We start from the raw sequence: 25,225 nt of genomic DNA, 5'->3' as shown, positions 1-25,225 counted from the left end.
TATAACATTGGAATCAAACTTACCATTTCATTATAAATCCATTTTTTTTTAATGTTGTATTATCCACAAGCACTGATTTTCCCACAATTAAATTGGATAAATAAATTTTATCAATGTTATGGTGTTTTCTTCTTCCTTGTTGCCAAATTTCAATTAAAGCATGTGTTTTCAGTTGTTTTTTTTTTTATAAAATAATAGGATATTTGAAATCACAAATCTGTAATAGTTTAGAAACAAATTTGGGCTATATATTTGCACAAAGCATATATTATATGGGGTAAACTATATATATTGCACAAAGCTACATATTGGGTAAAGCATAGTATATATTAAATACATAAATTAACCATTGCTGTATTTAATATAGTTAAATTTATAGCAAACAGTACAACTGGCATTCATAATAGCTGGCTTTCATATTTTTGACCAAAAACGCATGCTTTTATTTAAAATTTGATGTCAAGGAAGAAGAAAATGTCACAACATTGGAAAAACTAATTTGTCCAAATTAATATTGGAAAATCAGTGCTTTTGGATTATATAATATTTAAAAAAATGGATTTATAATGAAACAATAAGTATGAGATCAATGTTATAAAGTATTCAAGATTTGAGACCAATTTTCTTAGCTTTTTTTATGCCCCATATTTAGGTCATTTTTAAGAGGTCAAAAAGTGCTTAAATCTCAATTTCCAGTAGAAGCAATTATGATATTTGTAAAGAGCATAAAAAAAGGCATCAACAGGTATATTCACTTTTACCATTGCTTCTAATACAAACTCAAATTTAAGCACTTTTTGATCTAATGTAACCCAACCTAGCCTAAACTAACTTTATTATAAATAATTTTGGCACTGAGAAAATATAATATTGTTTTGTTGAAAACAACTGAGAAAACACAGTATTATTTTGTCAGAAAACAACCAATAATTCATACTTGAATTGAAAATTCACCATTTCAAGAGCTCAAAAAGTGCTTAAATATGAATTTTGCAATAGAAGCAATTATTTTATTCATAATGAGCATAAAAAAGATACTGATTTGTATTTTCATTTTACTGGTAAGTAAATAATATGAACAGCCACATATTTACCAATTGTTCAACATTTAGGCTTATCCTATTTTAAATAGGGCCTAGTTTAACACAACAGCCTATTCACAATTCTGCAAGTAATTCAGACGAAACTGGATTTTATCAAGTAAAAAATGAAGCTGGAGAGAGCGTCATATTGTTCTAAGAGATTTAGTCCTAGAATATCAATCCTATAAGTTTTTACTTTTCAAAATACTTTTTAACCTCTTCACAAAAATTACGCCAAGATCTAAGGTATGCTAAGATAGTTTAGCCTGATTAATTTTCAAAGCGTTGTTTTCGTTCTTCAATAGCCCTATTCATGTCTGATTAATGAGGAGAGCTTACTTTCCGGGTCCATTTCAGAGAAAAATCCAAGCTTTTTCAATTTTGAATTTTTCGCTATTTACTTGACAATTGTCCACGATTATCAATCGAGCAGAATAAATGGTGCGAATCAAACCACCAAAAATACTACTTTTAAAAAGAAAGTGCAAAATTAAAAAAAGATTGTTGCGTGTTTCCACCACCATGGATTAATCAGTGTTTACACGGGTTTTAGACACCTGCTGTGGATATTGGAAAAGCCATAGTTTCCTATGAATTTACTTTTTTTAAAGATAATTTTTTCGTGAAATCATGGATTTTACTTGCGAATCAAGAGTTTTACATATTTTTTTTGTATGGGATAAAATTGCTATCACTCTCAAACAGCAAAAGCCATATGTATCTTGAACAATCTTGGAAAGTACAGATAAAATCAAACTGACTGTTTGATGTATAGTGCTATTAATTGTTAAAAGCTCATCAGTTCCAGATTTTCTTTCACTGTAATTCTATTTTCATTTTCAATGTTGCAGTAACTGAAAAAAAATATTCGTAATATAATTTGTTTTTCAGTGAAGTTTCAATGACGTAGTTGGCTTTAAACTTTTATAGTTAGGGATAACGGCAGTATTCAAACTATTGTTTGTACTAAAGCTATATCTGTATTACATGGTTTCAGAAAGTACTAATAGAGTGAAACTGAATATTTGATGTATAAATAATTTTATGTGCTGAAAAATCATCAGTTTAAATTTAGTTTTACTGCAATTCTTATGTTTATTTTCAATGTTTTAATAATCAAAAAAATATTGATAATATAATTCGTTTTCAGTAGAGCGCCAAGGACGCAATAGGTTTCAGACTTTTACAATAAGAAAAGGAGGGAAAAACCAAACTCCTGTTTGCAGATATTTTTCTTTGTTTCAAGCTTGATTTGCAAATTCAATTTAAGTTTCAGTTGTTTTACGAATTATTTATTCATTTATATTAGTACCTATTGTATAATTGTTTGCTCCGATTATTTATTTAATTTCTGTTCGTTTCGGGTATCCTTTTACACTGCAATAGCAACATATTTTTTTTTGTTTTAAGCTTAATTTGCATATTTAACTTAAGCTTTACTTATTATAAAAAGGAATTATAACTTTCAATTTCCAATTATTTGAGTCCCCTTCAAAATTTATGCAACCACCTCTCCTGTAAAAACCTTATATGCCCCTGGTGCATAAGTTACAAGCCTACGGTGGACGCCCTCCAATCCCTTTTAACACATAAAAGGTAATTAGAACTTTCAATTTCCAATCAAACGTGCCACTATATGTATATATAAATAAATAAATATATATATATATATATATATATATATATATATATATATATATATATATATATATATATATATATAGGCTCTAAGGGCTTTTGTCGACCCCAAAGTCTTATTATCTGATGTTTGAACTATTTTTAGCAAACTGGCTAACTCAAAATTTTTATCAGATGGGTTTGCAAAAAAAGGTGGGGGGCCTAGTCCTCTTTCAATCTCTTTTGTCTCTTTAAAAGTGAACCAGAACTTTCAATTTTTAATCAAATGAGATCTCTCTGAAATTTATACAAGCACCCCTTCTATAAAAACCCTCTATGTCCACAGGGCATACCTTAAAACCCTTACCCCCCAGGCCCTTGGGAGTCGTGCAAACCCCGGAGTTTTTATTTTTATGATGTTTTAACTATTTTTAACAAAATGGGTAGCTCTAAATTTTTTTCGGTTAATTACATTCCGATCACTTGCGCCTCTTAAAAGAGCACTAGAACTTTCGATTTTTAACCGAATGAGCCCCCTATGAAGTTTATACGATGTACTATTCCAGATGATGTGCTTCTGAGGAAAAATAATAATAAATAAATAATAAAACATTGGAGCCGCATGGTCTTAACTATAGGCAACGCTATAGCGTTGCCTCCAATTCTACAACTAAACTATGAGCATATGCATTTTCTAAAAGCTGACAAACTTTTAAGACAAGGACGGCTTATATTAATAAGTTAAACACCCTTAAGTGTTAGTTGTAATAGGTTTTGAACTAGCCAGAAGGTTGCATACTACAAATGCTACAACTATAGTTACTGTAACTCATGATGCTAAGGGTATTAAGAAGTAACTTTTGGAGAACTTTTAGGGGGAGTTTGAATTAAACAAAATAAATATGTACTTGCAGGTTTTGCAAAGGGCACATAAACAATATCGTAGGCCATACCGCTCTATAATAGTCAGGAATATCACTGAAACTTTTTAAGGAGCTCATATGAACTTGAGCTCATCACTGAAACTTTTTAAGGAGCATCATTATTAAACTAAATAAAAGGCATTGTGTTTGTGGTCACCAATAAAGCACCTCAGCAATACCTCTAGAACAACTGGGGGTATTAACTTGAAACTTTCGGGGGGGGAAAGGATTTTGTGAATCCCCTCTCGCACCCCGTATTTCCCCAAAATAAATCTGATAGAAATTTTGTGAATGCTGTTTGTTGTCTTAGAAACTTTGAAAAGGCTCATTCGATTGGACATTGAAAGGACTAGTACTCCTTTTAATAGTTGAAGTGCTTGGAGGGCAACAAACCACCCTAAACTACCACCATCTCCCCAAACACATCCAATAAATATCTTGAGATAGTAGTTTTGTTCGACGTAGTTGAAAAGTTGGACAAATTTTGTCTTTGAGGATGATCCCCCCAGGGCCCTCATAGCAAGGATTGTAAGTTTTGCCCCGGTGCTTGTAAGGTATATATAGATCGGGTGATCGTATGAACTTCGGAGGAGACTCATTAGATTTGTAATCGAAGGCCTAGTGCTATTTTTAAGATTCAGAGTGATCAGAGGATGAAAATACCCCAGCCCGACACCTCGTAATTTCCTGAAATGTATCTGATAGATATTTTGAGAGGGCCATTTCTTATCGTAGAAATCTCAAAAAATGCTCATTCGATTGTAAATTAAAAGGGCTATTTTTAATTGTGAAAACTGATTGGAAGGCAACTAATCCCTTTTCCGCGCTCAGCATTTCCAAAACACGCCTAATGAAAATTTTTAGAAAGTTATTTTGTTCAACTTAAATAACAGGTCTGAAAGTAACGTCTTTGAGGATAAAAACTCCACCAGAGCCCTGAGGGAAGGGCTCCCCGAAACATATCTCGTAGAAGTTTTGAAATGGCTATTTGTTGTCGAAGAAACTTTGAAAATGGCTTGTTCGATTGGAAATTGAAATTAAAAGCGCTAGTACCCCTTTTATATTTCAAAGTGAATGGAGGGTAGCCTAGCCCCACCCACGCCCACCATTTCCCAAAACACATCCAATCAAAATTTTTAGATAGCCATTTCCTTTGACATAATTGAAAGCTCTGGAAATGGATAAGGTTGTAAGTTTTGCCCTGGGGACATATAAGGTATATATAGAAGGGTGATCATAGAAACTTCGGGGGGGGGGGGGCATTGGATTGGTAATCCTGTTTTCTAGTGCCATGTATAAGATTCAGAATGATCAGAGGATGGATATCCCCCCCCCCATACCTCGTATTTTCTCGACATGCATATAATACAAATTTTGAGATGACAATTTGTTGTCGTAAAAACTTCGAAAGGAGCTGATTCGATTAGAAATTGAAAATGGTAGTGCCATTTTTGATAGTCGAAAGTGACTGGAGGGCAACTAACCGCCCTTCCGCGCCCATCATTTCCCCAAAGTCGTCCAATACAAATTGGGATTTAGCAGTTTTGTTTAACGTAATTGAAAGGTCTGGAAAGTATGTCTTTAAGGATGACAAGCTCCCCCCCCCGAAGCCCTGAGGACAAGGGTTATAAGTTATGCTCTGGTTATATACAAGGTATTACAGGTAGGGCAATAGCGCTGTATAAGTAAAGAGGGACGTTGACACCATGTATTATTTATTTATTTATTATATTTTAGACAAGGCCGCTTCGTATCGAAGAGGTTGTCGGAGAAACTTCGAAAAGGACTCAATCAATCGGAAACTGAAAGGGATAGGGCTCTTTTCAATAGTCAAAAGCGATCCTCCTCCCACACCCAACATTTCCTCAAACATATTCAATCAAGATTTTAAGGTAGCCATTTCATTCAACATAGTTGAAAGATCTGAAAATTATGTCTTCAAGGATGATCATTTTGTTGAATATAATTTAAATGTCTGCAAATTATGTCCTTGAGGATGACAAACCCCCAAAGCCCTCAGGGAGAGGGTTGCAAGCTATGCCCTGGGGGCATATAAAGCTTATATAGAAAGGATGGCCATAAAATGTCGGAATGGGCTCATTGAATTACAAGTCAGATGTTCTAGCGCTCTTTTGATAAGAGAATAGTAAAACTCCCCCAAATCTCGCATTTTCTTGAAGTGTATCTGAAATTAATTTTGAGATGGCCATTTGTTGTCGTAAAAGCTTCGAAAAGAGCTAATTCAATTGCAAACTGAAAGGGCTAGTGTGCTTTTTAAGTACAATTTTTTTGCCGAAAGTGATTGCAGAGCATCTCACCCCCCTCCCATGACCACCATTTCCTCAAACACATCCAATCGGAATTTTAAGATGGCATTTTCTTAAACGTAGGTGAAAGGGCCGAAAATTATGTCTGAAAGGATGAAAAAACCCCAAAGCCCTCTGGACAAGGGTTATAAGTTATGCCCTGGTGGCGTACAAGATATCTCAGGCAGCACAATAGCGCTGTACAAGTAAAGAGCGACATGTACATAATGTATTATTTATTTCTTTTTTTAAGACCAGGCCACTTCGTATCGAAGACGTTGTCGGAGAAACTTGGAAAAGCACTCATTCAATCGGAAATTGAAAGGGCTAGTGCCTTTTTTAATAGTCGAAAGTGATCCTCCTCCCACTCCCAACATTTCCCCAAACACATTCAATCAAGTTTTTAGACGGCCATTTTGTTCAAAATAGTTGAAAGATCTGGAAATTATGTTTTCGATGATGATCATTTTGTTCAACTTAATTGAAAGGTCTGGAAATTATGTCTTTGGGGACAACAACCCCTCAGAGCCCTCGGAGCAAGGGTTGTAAATTATGCCCTGGGGCATATAAAGTTTACATAGAAAGAGTTGTCGTAAAATTTTGGAATGGGCTCATTGGATTACAATCAGATGTTCTAGTGCCCTTTCTAAAATTGAGATTGATCAGAAGTTTAGAAAATCTCTCCCACACCTCGTCATTTCCCGAAATGTATCTGAAAGAAATTCTGAGATGGCTATTTGTTGTCGTAGAAACTTCGAAAAGAGCCAGTGGCGCCATTTCAGAAAACCTTAGGGGGGGCCAAAAATCGATCTTGGGCCCCCATCCAGCCTTAAAAATTTTAAAATTTTCGAACATGCCTTTAGGTACCGTACTACCTTTGGGGTTCGCATTTTGCAGCTTATTTAGGGACCAAAAACAGTACCAAAATAGAACATTTACTGTATAAATCAGAAACTTACGTACAGTTACTTCAGCAATGGATATCTCCTTTGCTTCATTTTTGCGAGGTCGTCGACAAGCTTCTCAAAATTGAGCTCCTTCACTGCAGCTTTCTCAGAGAATATAAGCAGCAAATGCGAAAGTCGCTCGTTTTCCATCGTTGTCCGGAGGTAGTCCTTCACAAACGTCAACACAGAGAAAAAACGTTCATTTGAGCACGTTGTGAGCGGGAGTGTGAGGACTACCCTGACGACCTTAAGAAGCTCAGAATAAGCTTCTTTCAATCCTCCGAGGCGTTAGAAGACATCTAAAGCGTTTGCCGGTTTCTGTGGAAGCTGCGACACAAATGCACGAGCTATTAAAGCTTGACACTTCAGCTGCATAGTATCGATTCCCGCCTGATCGAAGTATGTCGCGATCACAAGAAGTAAATCTGAGTCCATAAAATCTTTGGATTTGGGGTTAAGGCAACGTGTGGCTTCTAGCACTGGCAGCTGGACAGAAAAACGCTCTTCAAACTCATTTAACACTCTGTCCAAAACCTTGTAGAACTCTCTCCGCATTTTGTCTTCCGTTGTTGTGCTTTCGGAGTCAATGTTGTGCTTTCCAATTGTTGTTGTCGTCAAATAGTCTCTTAGTCTTCCGGATATCTTCTGAACTCGTTTTGATTTAACAGGTATGGCTGAAGAGAGAGCACTTGTTTCCGACAGATCAGCTCCGACATTAATGGCCATCTCTTTAGACTTGCCGTATAGGACACGAAAATACTCGTCATCACGCATTTTCCTCAGTTCGTTCTTTGTTGCACTGATTAAAGTGCAAGCTTCTGAGATGACCAGATCTGCTGCCTGTAGTTGTTCAGAAAGAGGGTTTATCACTGCAAGAACTTCGTGAATGACATGCAAACTGAATATGAAGGGAAACGACTCTAGCTGGTTCTTAAGGCCCATAGCTTCTGCCGCTGCCTCCCTGTCAGAAGATTCTTGAACTACTGACAGAACTGCGAGTATGCAGTCATATCTAACCAGGATCTTAGCCACTGATCTATACCAGTAAGACCAACGTGTCACTACTGTCCTTTCAAGCGTTAGCACAGGCACATTGGCAGTTTTCTGGGCTTCGACGAACAACTGGTATCGAGTGTTGCTGTTGGAGACGAAACTGTAAACTGTTTGCAAAACTGAAAATACTGATGAAATTCTTTGTATTTTCTGCATACAATCGCCAATGACAAGGTTAAGTCTATGGGAATGACAGTGTGTGTACACCGCTTTTGGTGCTTTTTCCCGGAGACGGGCCTGTACTCCTGAAAAGTGTCCGCTCATTACACTGGCCCCGTCATAGCACTGTCCAACACACTTTGACCAGTCAAGGCCGATACCCTTTATTTCGTTGTAAATGAAGTCGGCCAAACTCTCAGCGTCAACCTTGCGCATGTGGTAGCAACCTATGGCCCTTTCTTTGATTTTCAGGTCATGAACATAGCACACTAAGAACACGATTTGATTTTGCTTCTCTAATTTCTTTTGTGATAGAACTTTTGATTTCATTTCCTATGACCTCAATGTAGTCGTTTTGGTACTCGTGTGACATGTAATGGCCATAGGCCTTACGAGAGTTTTTCATCAAGTCCGGGTTGATATCTGTTAAAAGATGTACTGTCTCTACGAAATTCCCTTGATTGGCACTAGACTCCCCTTCATCATGGCCACGAAACGCAAGACCTTGCCGTCCAAGTAATGCTGTAGTTTTTAGTAGAGCTTTTACGTACTGTCTATTCTCTAGTATTTCCTTTTCGCGTTCTTTGGAGAGGCATGACGCAACAGATTCGGCCGCCTCCGTCTCAATAGCTTTAAACTGAGTCAAAGAAATGGTACATGCTTTGTGTCGGCTGCTGTTTTCGTGCTGCTGTATCAGTTCAGAAATGTCTTTCCACTTTCTAAATCCTACGTCAATGAATGCTCTAGCTCCATACCTTTCGCCTGATCTTAGCGAGGATCCACTGAAATGTCGGCAATTGAAACAGAACACCGAGTCCTGTTCTTTCGAATATTCGAGCCATGGGTATGCCAAGAAATAGGAGCTGTTAAATTTTCGTGTGCGATTCCCGATGGTAGTGGCGGGATAGTCAGTCAAAACTGGTTGGCAGGGGTTATCATACGGGTTCACGGACAAATCGGTACTGATCGTTCTGGAAGCCATTTCCTCCGTTTGTGGTTCGCGCAGGTTTGTCTCCTCAGAAATGTGTCTCACGTCCAGGGTCTGCTCGTTTGTGGGTAAAACTTCGGTTGCCGATGGGTTGTCCCTTGACGTCCCAGCATCACTATCCTACAGAGTAATCAAGTTTTAATTAAAAACAAATTAAAAGTGATGTCCCAGTTACTTCTTTTACCAGTACTTCACCGATAGTTATATTTCTAGTTTACTAAATACTCGACAAAATTTGCAACTTGGATGTGTCCTCTTGTAAATTATTAAGTTTCATCCAGATGGGATAGTTATTCGAAGTATCAAAGAATAGGTCGCTGAGTATTCTTTTTTTATGGCACTTGCCCTTCGGCCAAGTGCCATATAGCGATCGCAATTTCTGTCCGTCCGTCGGTCTGTCCAGGTTTTGCTAGTTCGGGCACTTCCACATACGCTAGGACGATGAAACTTGGCAGGCATATCAGGGACCCCAAATGATTAAGTTGGAAATAGTCACTTCCCCGATCCGAGCATCGTGGGGGGAGTGGAGGGAGGGGGAATCCGGAATCTTGAGGTATTTGCAACTTTTGAACGGGTAATCGGATCTTAATGAAACTTGATATTTAGACCTCGTGTCTCAGACATCCCACTTCAAATCCGGACCGGATCCGGTGACTTTCAGGGGAGTTAGAGGGGGGACCGGAAATATTGGGAAACGCTTATAGACTGGAGGGATCGGGGTGAAACTTGGTCGGAAGAAGAGTCATAAGTCCTAGATACGTCATTAACATAACTGGACCGGATCCGGGCACTGTGGGGGACTTGGGGGGGGGTCCGGATTTCATATGAACTCTTAGCTCTTGTTCATAGTGAGTTTACACATAAACTATTATTTTTATGATTATGCTAGTTTTAACATTTAGTCCTTTTATATTAGTCCTATAGGTACTTTTTGGCATTCAGGCGTCATTATTGCCCAAATTATTATAATGATAAGTAGGTTGAAAGGCTAATTGAAATTGGATTAGTATAATAATATTTTGCTCTTGTATGTAGTCTAACCTATTTATTTGACTAGATCTTCTAAGGCTTTATTTCCATTTTTGAGACAGTTAGAAATCTGCATTTTATTGGATCAAAGCCGTTACATGTGATTTTTGATGCTTGCCGTACATCGCGTCATTTGAGCTAAAACGATGAATCATGGAATGAATCTTTGACTCTGTTTACTTCACAGTATTTAGTTGAGGGTATTAGCGTTTTTGTCGAACAACTTTTTTAATATAAACTACAGAAATCACCCTTAGTTAATTATTATCTTCAAGGAACAGCTCTATTCCATTGGCAATAAAAGAGGAGATAAAAGAATCAAATAAAAGAATCAAAAGGAGATTAATCAAATAAAATAAAAGAGGAGATTAATTAAATACGGAATGTTTGAAAAGGCCATTCTGGCAATTTTACATATGCTGAGAACTCAAATGTGGGTTATGCTGAGAGCTCTTATTTAAAATTCCGACAAGATCTGTTGACATTGGGGGGTGGTGGAGGGGGAAACCGGAAATCTTGGAAAACGCTTAGAGTGGAGAAATTGGGATGAAACTTAGTGAGTAGAATAAACAAATGTTGTAGATACGTGATTGACGTAACCGTAATGGATCCGCTCTCTTTGGAGAAGTTAGGGGGTGGGATTCAGTGCTTTGGCGAGTTTGGTGCTTCTGGACGTGCTAGGACGATGAGAATTAGTGGGCGTGTCAGGGAGCTGCATAAATTGACTTGATAAAGTCGTTCTCTAGATTAGACCATCTGGGGGGCTAAAGGGAGAGGAAAAGTAAGAAAAAAATTAGGTATTTATAACTTACGAGTGGGTGATCGGATCTTAATGAATTTTGATATTTAGAAGGGCCTCGTGACTCACAGCTTTTATTTTAAATCCCAACCGGCATTAAGCCTCTGATTTTCTTTTTAAATCAATCTATTGATTCTTAGAATTTTGCTAGAGCTCATACCAAAGTGAACAGATCCGTTCCAATTATGTCAATCACGTATCTATAGCTTGTGCTTATTATTCCCATCAAGTTTCATCGTGATCCCCCCACACTAAGCGTTTTCAAAGTTTTTAGACCCCCCCCCAATTCCACCCCACTTTAATGACTCTGGAACCGGTCAGAACTTAAAGTAAGAGATCCGATTTAGGAGGTCCTTCTAAAATATGAAATTTCATTAAGATCCGATCACTCCATCGTAAGTTAAAAATACCTAATTTTGTCTAATTTTTCAGAATTAACCCTCCCCCACCCAACTCCCCCAAATAGAGCAGATCCGTTCCGTTTATGTAAATCACGTATCTAGGACAACTGCTTATTTTTTCCACCAAGTTTCATACTGATCCCTCCACTCTAAGCGTTTTCCAAGATTTTAGGTCCCCCCTCCAACTCCCCCAAATGTCACCAAATCCGATCCAGATTTAAGATAACAGCTCTGAGACATGATATCCTTCAAAATATCAAATTTCATTAAGATTCGACCACCCGTTGGTAAGTTAGAAATACATCATTTTTTCTATTTCTTCCGATTTGACCGCCCCCCCACTCCCCCCAGATGGTCGAATCAGGGAAACAATTTTTAATTTAATCTGATCTATACGCCTGCCAAATTTCATCGTCTTAGCTTACCTAGAAATGCCTAAAGTAGCAAAACCGGGACCGACAGACCAACAGAATTTGCGATCGCTATATGTCACTTGGTAGATATCAAGTGCCATAAGAAGTAGGACGTGAATTGTACATAATTAACATAGAAAACAACACAAAATTTAGAGCAAGCAACAACAAAAAACATAATCAATTCAACTACGAAGCTATAATCAATTAGTTCGTTGTAACGAACTTCAAGTAAAAAGCGACGCGGCTCAATAGTAACCGAAACTCTAAAACACGGAATTTTGATACCTATAGATGCATCAAAAGAATCAGATTTGTACGCTAATTTCAAATATATAAGTTGTATCAAATTTAGTTTTACCCATCAAAAGTTACGAGCCTGAGAAAATTTGTCTTATGTCCGAAAAAAGGGAAAAACACCCCCCCCCTGAAAGTAATATAACCTTAACAAAAATCTCACCATTTAATTCAGCGCATCACTGAACTTTACTGCAGGAGTTTCAAGCTCCTATCTGCTAAAATGAGGAATTTTGGATTTTTTTTTGCCAGAAGAAAGATCAAGGACGCGTGTTATTTTTTTTTCCAGGGGTGATCGTATTGACCCAGTTGTCCTAGAATATCGCAAGAGGGCTCATTCAAAGGTAAATTAAAAGTTCTAGTGCCCTTTTTCAAATGACCAAAAATTTGGAGAGCAACTAGGCCCCATCCCACCCTCTTTTTACCCTAAGTCACCTGATCAAAATTTTGAAACAGCCATCTTGTTTAATATATTTGAAAAATCTAATAAATATGTCTTTAAAGATGTCTTAATTGTCCAAAGTCTCTGGGGGAAGGTGTTCAATTTGTGGACTTTGCCCTTTTTTATAAATAGTATAGGTAATTGCGAAGTATACAGACGTTTTCAGTTTTTTTCTGGTGGGGGGGGGGCAGCTCGAGCAGAGGAGGTTATGTAGGAGGATCTTTCCATGGAGAAACTTTTCATAGGGGAGCTGAATTTTCGATCAAGGGGGCACTGGATTTCCAAACATTATTAAAAAAAGAATAAGAAATTAAATGAAAAAAAAGTTTCTTCAACTCAAAGTAAGGAGCAGGATTGAAACTTAAAACGAAAAGAAATTATTACATATGAGAAGGTTCACCCTTTCGTCAATACCTCGCTCTTTACGCTAAAGTTTTTTTTTTAGTACTTTCAAAAGAGATATTTATTCTAATCAAACGGCCTTTGAGATTCAGGAGTCATTCTTAAAGAATTGGAACCAAATTTGAACAGCGTAAAGAGCGAGTATTGACAAGGGGGTGAACCCCTTCATATACTTAAAAATTGCTATCCGTTTTGAGCTTTAATGTTTCTTCTTACATTCAGTTGAAAAAACATGTCTTTTTTATTTCATTCAATTAAGTCCAATGTGCTATTCAATTTTATGTTTTGTAGGTTTTTATAGGTTTTTTAGGTTTATGTGATACACTTCTTTATTTATTTTTTTGTTTATGTAGGATTACCTTGCAAAGCTATCATTCCCTTGATTCTATATTTTAACCTAGAATCAATAAACACAAAATATGATGCACGAATACTGCTGTCGGGTGATTAAACACTTTTTGAAGCAAGGTAAACTGAAGCTAGCCATAGTAATTCATGCGGACGAAAACTTATTAGGTTTGAAATTTCTTATCTTTGTCGCTTTTTGTTCTATCTTTCCTCTTCAAAAGAAGAAACTCAACAAGATTTGTCTGAGCATTATCTTATAAACAGTTCTTGGTAACGAGCTGTAAGTAAGGAGCGACCCGGCTCAATAGTAACCGAAACTCTAAAAAACGGAATTTGATACCAATAGATATGTCAAAAGAACTAAACTTTTATGCTGATTTTAAATACATTTTGTTAAGTTTAGTCTTGCCCTTCAAAGGTTACAAGCCTGAGAAATGTGCCTGATTTTCAAAAAATGGCTGAAACACCCTTAGAACTCATATAATCATAATAAAATCATACCATCAGATTCAGCGTATTAAGAGAACCCTATTGTAGAGGCTCCAAGCTCCTATCTGCAAAAATGTGGAATTTTGTACTTCATATTAGAAGAAAGATCCCGGATGCGTGTTTATTTATTTTTTTTTTGCCCAGGGGTGATCATATCGAACCAGTGGGCCAAGACATCGGGAGAGGGCTTATTCTAACGGAAATTCAAAGTTCTAGTGCCCTTTTTAAGTTACCAAAAAAATTGGAGGGCAACTAGGCCCCCTCCCACGCCATTTTCCCCCAAATTGCCCTGACCAAAAATCTGAGATAGCTATTTTGTTCAACATCGTTGAAAGGCCTAATAATAATGTCTTTGGAGAAAACATGAAACCCCAGAGCTCTTGGGAAAAGGTCTTCAAGTTAAAAAATGTGACCATTGTTTACATATAGTATTTCTTATTCGGAAGCATGCATACATTTCTAGGGTGGGAAGGGGAGGACGATTTTTTTGGCTGGGGGACTTAGCTCGGGGAGAATTTTCCATGGAAAATTAATTTTTCTAGGGGATGAACTTTTCAGGGGAAATTGCGTACTGGAAAAATTTTCCAGAATTCCTATACAAAATTTCTTTATATATCTTGCTTTCTATTTACTGGCTCAATTTCACGCTTGGAAGTGTTAAGGGTAATTGTCCCAGTAAATTTTAACCAGGATTGTATTGTTCAGAGGATGTTTCCAAGGGGGATTTCTCCGTGGAGGTGAAGCCAGATTTCCTGGCTTTATTTAAAAAATGATCAGAAATTAAATAGAAAAACAAGTTTTTTCAACTGAAATTAAGGAGCATTATTAAAACTTAAAAATAACAAGAATTATTACATATACGAGGGGGGTTGCCTCCTCCTCAACACTGCGCTCTTTATCCTAAAGTTTAAATTTTGTCCCAATTCTTTAAAAACGACTCCTCAAACACAAAGGGCGTTTTATTAAAACAGTAAGTAACTTTTTTACAAATGCTGAAAAACTTTAGCATGAAGAGCGGGGTGTAGAGGAGGGGGAAGAACCCCTCCTATATGGGGGCACTGTGGGGGGCTTGGGGGGGGGTCCAGATTTCTGGCAATTCCGCGAGATCGGTACTTCCTGATGCAATAGGACGATGAAACTTGGCAGGCATATCAGGGACTCGAACAGACTAACTTCAGATTAGTCGTTTCCCCGATCCGACCATCGTGGGGGGAGTGGAGGGATGGGAATCCGGAAACTAGTGGCATGCATAACTTTTAAACGGGTGATCGGATTTCAATGAAACTTGGCAAGTGGAAAGAAATATCGTCTCAGATGTTCCATGTCAAGTCTGGATCTGATCCGATATTTGTGGGGGGGGGGTGGAGGCGCCCACCGGGAAACTCGTGAAATACTTGTAGTCGAGGGATTGGATAGGGTACGCTCCGATTCCAGTCGAACTTGATGGACGGGAACCGGAGATGTCAAAGATGTGACTTTTATTTTTTCAAGTCGTGTTCGGCCACAGTAGGGGGCCTGGAAATTGTGTGGCTCGCATATGGGTCAAATGAGTGCAGCGATTTAAATGAGACTTGGAATGTAAAGTAAGCATATGCCCTAGATGACATATTTTACTGTCCGAACCAGATCCGACCACGGTCGGGGAGGGGGGGGATTTATTGAAAAATCCCCATTCATCCCAAAGTCTGATTCATCATTTAACAATTTTTTCTTTATTCATTTTTATGCTAACAAACAATTGAAGCTCTCTGTCACTTTCAGGCTGGATTTGGTTTTGATTCGTGTTAATGAAGGAAAAATGTGAGAGTTGGGATGGGAATATGTCAGATCCGAATGAAGGAAAAGCCCCGTTGAGAAAAAGAAAGGCTGCGCCAGAAGTGCGTTTATTGAAGACAGTAGTGACAAGTTAGAAAGTTCTTTGAGCCATAATAGTAATGCAGCAGCTTCGAGTAATGATTCCTTTAAAGTTTCATTGAAAAGTTCCGAGAAGAAAAAACGCTCAAACGACCGATATATTCAGAAATATCTCAAGTCCTGGGAAAATGAAGATATGTTTAAGGGCTGGCTTCCCAAGAAACCAAATGAAAATTTAGCCGTGTGCTTGTGGTGTAATGCTGAACTCACCTGCAAAAAAGGATGGAACGATATAGCAGAACATGCAGCTTCCAAAAATCATAAGAAAAATGCACTTACTATTAGCAACACAACACCTTCTAATAGTGAGTTTTGAGTGAAGATAGCTCCGCAACAGTTCTCGAAACTGAAGCCAGAATCGCTTCGTTTCTCATCCAGCATAACCTACCCTTTTCAATTGCTAACTCCCTTGTTTCTTTTCTTCAAACCTTACCCCACCAGAATGTCCTTAAGAAAGTCTGGCTAGGTTGACAAAAAGCCTTCAGCTTGGTTAGACAGGAAATAGGGCCTTACTTCAAACAAAGACTACTAGACAAACTTAAGATTCGAACCTTTTTCTATTGTTATCGACAAGACGGCTGATGTTGGTACAACTAAGCAACTAGGCTACTTGTGCTACCTTTCGCAACAATCAGATTGATACTGTAGCTAATGTACTTGAATTTGTGGAGTATTTTAGTGGAACAGCGGTTTCGCTGTTTTTGAAACTCAAAACAGCTTTAGATGTTCTGGAGGAAAACCAAGTTCCCCTGCGAAACTGCTGGACTGGTGTCTGTGCCGACACAACAAATTCGATGATGAGATGTCGCAATTCGGTAGCAAAGCTGATCAGTTCCAATTATTCGTGGGTGGTAGTTGTCAAGTTTAGGTGCCGCTCCATTATTTCTTTGCTTCGTATGCCTGCAAGAAGTTTACTAAGACTCTGGAAGACTTATGTCGCCACACATACAATCATTTCTGTATGGGTGCTAGGCGAGTTACAGTGCTAAAAAAATTTCAATATATCTCGGCTACACCAGTTCACAAAATTCCAGCTCCTGGACATAACTGGTGGCTGTCGCTCCATTCAAGTGTGCCAAGAATTTTTGAACAGTGGAACACATTATCCCTCTATTTCACTAGTACCCGTTTTGATGACCTCACTAACGGCAATAAACTTGCTCTTAGTGCCCTGAAAAATCCTTTTATGAAGGTTCTTATAATGTTTGTTGACTATGTTATAGGCCTTTGAACTGACTTTAATGTATTGTTTCAATCGAACTCACCGATTATCTATAAATTGAAGACGGAAATACTTAAGCTTATTGCAACCTTACCTATAAACCTTTTGGATCGAACCTACCTCAGAAACTGTACTGATCTTTTGGCTCTTGACGTAAAAGACAAAAACCATTATGTTGACGTTCAGAAGGTCTATATTGGGCTTACTGTAGAAGAAGTGTTGGCATCCTTGGTCTTGTCTAGTCCAGATATCCCACAGTTGGAGATGAGAAAGATTAACATAACAGCAAGAGACTTTTACAAGGAGGCCATTATTCAGATACAGAGCCGATTTAAATTTAAGTGTGACGTTTATGAGTTCAAAACGCTACTTCAGCCGGTCAATGCTTGAAACTTAACCCACCTAGATTAACAAATTTTCTGAGAAGTCTTGGGCTGCCTTCTTGGAACTATGTTTTAATTGACAGGGAATGGCGTAAACAGAGCACGGTTTCTTTGGCAGGCTTAGAGATCTGTACGTTGTCCACGGAGGAGTATTGGAAGTGTATCTGTAAGCAGATATATCCTTGTGGAAACCCCAGGTTTGGAAACTTAAGACAGGTTTTAGATTACATGTATGCGCTGCCATTTTTTAACGTTATGGCTGATCGTTTGTTCAATACCGTCAAAGATTTAAAGACAGATAACCGAAACTGTTTGGTGACAAAATTAGTTGTTTCTAGTTTTTAAACCAAAGTGGAAATGAAGAAGATCAATCTCAGCTCCTCTTCTCTTGTCCTTGACCTCCAAATGACGAAGCTCCTGTCAAATATTAAATCTTCTGCAACTACTGAAGAAGCAGCTACGTGTGTTTCTGGTTTTGTGGCTCCCTATGTCTTAGGTAGTCTCCTTATTTGCAGTGATATTGAACCTCTTCATGGCGATTTTCAATGACATTTTTTGTTTTTGTTTTTGTACAATTGGACATAATTGAAACTTGAAGGTAATATTTTTTTCTGCACAGCACATTACAAACAAGATTTGTTACCAGTACATGTTACATCATTCAAAAAGTTCCATTGGCTTTCCCGTCCCAAAATATCGCCTTTTTCATACAGATGGAAAATTGAAAAAGCTGAATTCTACTCGAGGATTTAAGCAGGTCTAAGCATCCAAAGCTAGGTAGAACCGTCGGACCGAGAAGACTTTTGAAACACCCGTACAGAAAATAAAAGCTGTATGTTTTTTCAACCAATCAGAGTATAAACTCCCTATTGTAAAATCTATACTCAACAATTGGAAGGGATAACTCGAAAATTTAAGCCGTTATATTTTGACGCCATATTGGGACCGCGCTCAAGTGACCATGCTTGTATGCTTTAATCCCTAGTAGATAGTCAGCCAATCGCACTTCAAGATCGTCAACCGCTGCAGGATACTAACCTTGATTCTCAATTATCTTCGTGTCCTTTTGCAAGTAAACGCTAAGGGTGCGTTTCTTTACTTGTCCAATGGGATTTTTACTAATCGAGGTTTAACCCCTAAAAGATAGCAACAAATACTTGTCTGGCCACGTGTCACTGAAAACGGCAAGATTAATTGCGAGAATAGCAACATTGGTCACGTGTATGTCATTGACCCCGTTCAGTGTAAACAAAGCGTGAATTGATTAACAGATCTTTAGAGGCAGCAGTAAGTAAAATTTTTATTGTGTACATCCTAATTTACAAATACCAGGTAATATAGCCTTTTTTTTGGGGGGGGGGGAGATTCTACTTCAGCACAGCTGTTTATGTTTTAGTTACTTTTCTGCTGTTGTTGTTACGAAACTGTTATATTATGTTACCGATTATTATTAGCTGCTTTTTAGCTAGTTCAAAATTTGTTTTCATAGTTCGTGGTAATAAACTGAGTATCCCCCTCAACAGACCCTTCCCCCATCGCAGGTGGTTGGTCTTCAATCACTTTCGACTTCTTTGAAAAGGATTAGAGCTCTGAAATTCTGATGTAGTGAGCACCCTCCGAAGTTTCTGCGATCGCGAGGTGGAGTTGGGGATGGAAAGGGGAGTCTCCCTCCTATAAAGAATAAACTCTGCTCATTTTAGCGCCTAATATTTCTCTTTACTTCCATAATAACAGTATTGCCCAGCGAGACGATTAAATATTAATTTTACATTTGATGTTTTTCTAAATTTTTTTTTTAGCGTGAATCAAACGCCCATCTCAGAATTTCATTCGGATGTCTTCAGAAGAAAAAGGGGACACTGGAAGGAGGCTAGTTGCGTGCTAGTTGATCTTTAAATAAGGATAAACGCCACATTTCCTTTCTGTCACTAAATAAAAAACAAGTTTTTTTTTAACTGAAAGTAAGGAGCGATATTAAAACTTGAAAAGAACAGAAGCAATTCCGTACATAAAAGAGGTTGCCCCTTCCTCAACACGTCACTCCTTATGCTAAAGTCTGTTTTCATTGTTTTAAAAAGTAGAGTTGGGTCACAGAGTCAAACTTTAGCATAAAGAATGAGGCTTTAGAGGGAAAACTTTTTTTATATACGGAATAATTTCTATTCGTTTTAAGTAACAATGTCGCTCCTTACTTTCAGTTTGAAAAACTTGTTCTTTTATTTAATTTATAAATATTTTTCAACTAATGCAGCTTTGAATTTTGGGTACTGTACATGAAAAAGTAATGAAAAATGTATATTAATTTTGGCATATTTATTCGCATATGAAGGATTGCCCCCTGTCAATACCTTGATGTTAACGCTAAAGTTATTAATAGTAAAAAAAAATTCCTATTCTAATTAAACTGCCCCCGTGTTTCAGTTGCCGTACTTCAAAAATTGGGACAAACTTTAGCATAAAGAGTAAGGTATTGAGGAGGGGGCAAACCTTCATATCGATAATAATTTTCGTTCATTTTTATGTTTAATGTTGCTCCTTACTTTCAAAAAAATAATTTTGTTTTAATTTAACTAACTGTAAGTACGGAGCGACTCGGCCCAATTGCACAAAACAAAAAATTAACAGTAGTTACAACAAAAGACTTAATTTTTTATACAAATTTAAAATAAATAATACTTATTATGTTTAATATTAACCTTCAAACGGCACAGGCCTGAGGAAATTAGCCTGATTATCAAATAAGGGAAAAACGTTCCGTAAGACTTAATAAATCTTACACTCGTATTTAAAATCACACCATCAGATTCACTGTATCAGAGAACACTAATGCAGAGGTTTCAAGCTCAGATAAAAAAAAAAAAAAAAAACAACTACAAACCACGCTTTTTGAACTGAAAATAAGGAGCAACGCTAAAACTTACAACAAACCTAAATTTCGTATATGAATGGTTAGCCCCTTCTCGATGCCTCATTCTTTACATTAAGTTTTGACCTTTGGTCCCAATTCTTTCCAAATTTTATTTAAGAAAACTTAAAGGCCATTTAATTAGAATTAGAAGCTTTTGTAGAAGTGCTGAAAAACTTGCCTCCTTATTTTTATTGAAAACAAACGTGCTTTTTAAAATTTATTCGTTTAGATGTGATTTTCCCCTGTTTTGTTTCACTATTCTGATTGCTCAGTTTTCTACTTTATTTTAGGTAGAACCTCTCCCAAAATGTCCCAGACGGCGCCGAGAAATCTTATTTCAGCACTGATTTTGGTTAATGAAATTTTTGACTCGGATGACGAGTCTACTGACTCGGATGACGAGTCTACTGACTCAGAAAATGAATTATATCAAGATGAGGAAGAGCTGAATGAGCCAAGTATTTTAACGGTATTTCAATGTTATGATTTATCAGTTTTTGTGTGCATATTACATAATTAAGCAACTGTCATGAGGAAGCAAATTGTTTTGTTTGACGTTTTTGCATGCAATCAATCTCTGGGACTAACCAATACAATCAATGCGGAAACTGCATATGTTAATTATTTGAGAATTCCTTTTTCTTAGTCAGAGGATTTCCTTCCCTTACTCAAAACTGTTGACTATGTGCGTGCTATTACGACTTAATTTACAAATGCATTAAATTGATTTCACTGGCTTCAGCTGATGCCACGACATCATAGACAGGAGACATAATATATATATATATATATATATATATATATATATATATATATATATATATATATATATATATATATATATATATTAGTATATATATATACATATATATACCTAGTTGGTGGGGGCGCTTCGCACCCCCGTCCGCGTAAGTCGTTACGCGCCATATTAGTTACGCGCCATTGTAGTTGTGTCCCTATGTCCCACCTGTGAATATATATATATATATATATATATATATATATATATATATATATATATATATATATATATATATATATATATATATATATATATATATATGTATATATATATATATATATATAGATTTATATAGATTTATATATAGATATATATATATATATATATATATATATATATATATATATATATAGATATATATATATATATATATATATATATATATATATATATATATATATATATATATATATATATATATATATATATATATATATATATATATATATATATATATATATATATATATATATATATATATATATATATATATATATATATATATATATATATATATATATATACATATATATATATATATATATATATATATATATATATATATATATATATATATATATATATATATATATATATATATATATATATATATATATATATATATATGTTTTTAACTACGTAAAACTTGCGAATATACAACATTCTTTGCTGTCCCATTGTCTGTGCATATAAATAGATTGTCAGGTTTACCGACTCTTGAACATGCAACATATAATGGTCCATGGGAAAACAAACCGTATTCAGATCTATACCTCATGATTCTAATGATTGCCCTTGAGCTTTGTTGATGGTGATTGCTAATAGAACATTCCCTGTGTCCCCGTCGTCATTTATATATCCCCCTGTGCCCCCCGGCGTCCCCGTTGTAGTTGTGTCCCTGTGTCATTTATATTCCCTGTGTCCCGGTCGTCATTTGTATCCCGGTGTCCCGGTCTGTATACACATTCGTTTTTGAAATGGTATATGATGAAATAAATTTTTGTATTTTTCCCCTTTTTTTCTTTTTAGTTTTGTTTTTTGGTTTTTACTTTTTTTTTAGTTTTTTTAGTTTTTTTTCTTTTTTCTTTTTATTTTTTTTTCTTTTTATTTTTTTTAATTTTGTTTTTCTCCTTTATTTTTCATTTTTTTCCTTTTTTCTTTTTTAGTTTTTTTTAGTTTTTTAGCTTTTTTAGTTTTTTTTATTAGTTTTTAGTTTGTTTTTTATTTTTAGTTTTTTTGTAGTTTTTACCTTTTTTTTAGTTTTTTTAGTTTTTTTTTACTTATGTCCTGGTCGTCATTTATACTCCCTGTGTCCCGGTCGAAAATTTGTGTCCCGGTGCTTTGTTGATGGTGATTGCTAATCGAACATTCCTTGTGTCCCGGTCGCTTTCTCTTTGAGTGTCCCGGTCGTCATTTATATTCCCTATGTGCCGGTGTCCCGGTCGTCATTTGTGTCCCGATCTGTAATTTCGTCAGTCGAAAACATGACGTCAGTCGACACACAAACATGACGTCACTCGACAGACACACACACACAGACAACTTATTTATATATATATATATATATATATATATATATATATATATATATATATATATATATATATATATATATATATATATATATATATATATATATATATATATATGCTTCCCTCCCCCCACCCAACGGGGGGTTATATATATACCCCCCCCGGCCCAACGGGAAATACTTCCCTCTACCCATAGAAAATACAATTTTTTTTGGTGGGGAGGGGGAACTTTTTCAGATAACTCATCAAAAATTAGTTTATATTCAATTTTGCTACGTTTTTACGAGTCGGACAAACATTACAGGAGGGGGGGGGGGTTAATATAACCCTTTTTTGACATCTTAATTTTAAAGAATGGGAAAACAACCACAAACTGTACTTTTTGCGTACCATAGGGTATTTTATGAATGCCTTATTAAGTCAAATTTCTAAAAGTAATTAAATATGAAAATCATTTTGTAATTTAATTTGAATCTAATACCAGTTGGAATTTTTCCAGCTCGGTTTCAGAACAATAGGCTCTTCTTCATAACAATGGCGAAATCAAACAATTCAGAAATAATGTCTTCTCGGTTTCATAATCAGTGTTTATCCATTGCTTCAAAATACTTCCTAATAATTTTTTTTCCCCTTTTTAGACAAGAGTTTCAACCGTATCGAGACGAAGTGTACCAAAGGTAGCAGGATATGAAGAAATAGCCACAGAGAGAATGCAGGATTATGATTTTAAAACTCATTTTAGACTTCATAGAAGTACTTTCGATCTTCTCTTAGGAAAAATTAACATAAAGCTACAGAATCAGACAAGACCAACATCAAGATGCTCACCCAACAAGATGCTCCTCATAACTCTATGGATTCTGGCAACCCCAGAGTCCTACAGGTCCGTTGGATGTCGCTTCGGTGTGTGTAAGAAAACAGTGTTCAAAGTCATAAGAAGAACAATTGACGCCATTTACGAAATGGCATCAACAACAATAAAGTGGCCAGGGGCTACAGAAGCACAAAACATAATTTCTGCCAATAGTTCTACTGCTGGCTTTCCAGGGGTTCTTGGTGCTATAGATGGAACCCACATCCCAATCAGAACCCCTCAACATTCTTCGGGAACATATATCAACAGAAAGGGATTTCACTCTCTCCAATTGCAGGTTGTGTGCCAACATAACCTGAAATTTACTGACTGTTATGTAGGGCAGCCAGGGTCCATGCATGATGCCCGTGTTTTTCGGCATTCAGAAATTTGTACTGACCTACAAAATAGTACTTTATTTTTTCCCGAGGATAGCCATTTAATCGGCGATGTAGCGTACCCACTTTCTGACCGGTTACTAACACCATATAGAGATACGGGTAACCTAACCAGATATCAGGTTAGGTACAACTTTAAACTGTCTTCTACAAGAATGTCTGTTGAAAGGGCGATTGGAATATTAAAGTGTCGTTTTAGAAGACTTAGGTTTTTTGATTCCCCTGACCTTGCATTTATTTCCAAATCAGTAATTGCAGCATGTACCTTGCATAATTTTTGCATTGACGAGAATGATCTCCATTTTGAAAATTCAGAAGAGCTGAGCTCAAGCGGAGCTGCTACAATTAATTCAGAAAATAACATCTATAATTCCACAGTCACTGCCAGAGCAAAAAGGGACCGCATTGCAAGACTTTTGTAATTTTTAAAATAAATAGTTACCGTTTTTTACTTATTAGTAGGTTACTTTCTATGTTTAAACATTTGTTAGCATAATTAATTGTATCACAATCTAATATTAATCAAGAGTAAAGTGGAATTTTCTCTTGAAATTTATTTGAAGATAATTACTTTCATAATAACAGCGTAGACCCGAAATATTCCCAGAAATCATATGGAATAAGATATCAATTTCCCGTTTTCGATGCGTTACCCTGTGAGGTATATCCCTCCCAAACTAAAAAAAAAAAAAAACAGAGAACCATATTGTAGAAGTTTAAGTGCCTTTTAAGTTTTTTAATTCAGAAACCTACGGACATATTTCGCGAGGAACTTTTCTCCAGGGGAGGAGGGGGGTGAAGGGATTGTCTATAGAATTTTCAGCGGGAAGAAAATGTTTGGGAATAATTCCTTTCACTGAAATCAAATTGTCGGGCAATAATTTTTTAATTGGAAAAATTAGAAAAATAAGGTATTTTTAACTTACGAACGGGTGATCGGATCTTAATGAAATTTGATGTTTGGAAGGATATTGTGTCTCATAGCTATTATTTTAAATCCCGACCAGCATTAAGCCTCTGATTTTCCTTTTAAATCAATGTATTGGTTCTTAGAATTTTGCTAGAGCTAATATCATATGAGCTCTTGGTCTCGTCAAAAGTGCCATATGAGCTTTTAACTCTTGTTTATTTATAATAATAGCGAACTTTGTTAGTTTTACACTTCGAAGATAAGAAAAACTACTCATAGAATTTGACAACGCTTTCGCCCATGAAACTTAAACAATTAGAATATTTTGTTCCCAAAAGCCAACTATGCTTTCAAGCAAAATCTAAACCCTATTAAACTTTTCGGTGTTTTTTTTTTTGCCACCTGCTACTGCCAAAAATTGCAGATTCACATGAGTCTTTTCAACAAAAATTGGATTGCGGTTTATTTTTTTCACATACATATTGTGCGTAAATTCCTTTTTTTTTCCAATTTCCTTAGCTTTTCTCAACTTAAAAAAAAAAAAAATCTCAAATTTGGAAAACCATAATTTTTGCAGGGGGTTATTTTCTTTGGGGAAGAGGATAAAT

The 25,225-nt window shown here is 36.2% G+C and overlaps 3 protein-coding genes across 3 annotated transcripts in view; 1 reads left to right on the top strand and 2 right to left on the bottom strand.

The window, feature by feature from the left end:
- The window catches only part of LOC136036281 (translation initiation factor eIF2B subunit alpha-like), a 42,783-nt gene extending 41,247 nt beyond the window's left edge, over positions 1-1,536 (bottom strand). Inside the window, exon 1 of the mRNA XM_065718430.1 lies at positions 1,422-1,536. Coding sequence (XP_065574502.1) covers positions 1,422-1,434 — 13 coding nt within the window. The 5' untranslated portion in view covers positions 1,435-1,536. The remainder of the gene's footprint in view (positions 1-1,421) is intronic.
- Positions 1,537-7,163: 5,627 nt separating this feature from the next.
- LOC136033956 (zinc finger MYM-type protein 1-like) lies at positions 7,164-8,303 on the bottom strand. The gene has a single exon (XM_065714984.1). It carries the CDS (start codon positions 8,301-8,303, stop codon positions 7,164-7,166), a length of 1,140 nt encoding a protein of 379 aa, XP_065571056.1.
- Positions 8,304-18,344: 10,041 nt separating this feature from the next.
- LOC136036273 (putative nuclease HARBI1) lies at positions 18,345-24,158 on the top strand. The gene is made up of 3 exons (XM_065718417.1): positions 18,345-18,501; positions 20,413-20,591; positions 23,095-24,158. Exons 2-3 carry the CDS (start codon positions 20,430-20,432, stop codon positions 24,127-24,129), a joined length of 1,197 nt encoding a protein of 398 aa, XP_065574489.1. The 5' UTR covers positions 18,345-18,501; positions 20,413-20,429; the 3' UTR covers positions 24,130-24,158.
- The last annotated feature ends 1,067 nt before the right edge of the window (positions 24,159-25,225 follow it).

Source organism: Artemia franciscana, chromosome 2 (assembly GCF_032884065.1).
Source record: "Artemia franciscana chromosome 2, ASM3288406v1, whole genome shotgun sequence".
NCBI classification, from domain to species: Eukaryota; Metazoa; Arthropoda; class Branchiopoda; order Anostraca; family Artemiidae; genus Artemia; species Artemia franciscana.
This window is presented reverse-complemented; position numbering and strand designations above follow the sequence as displayed.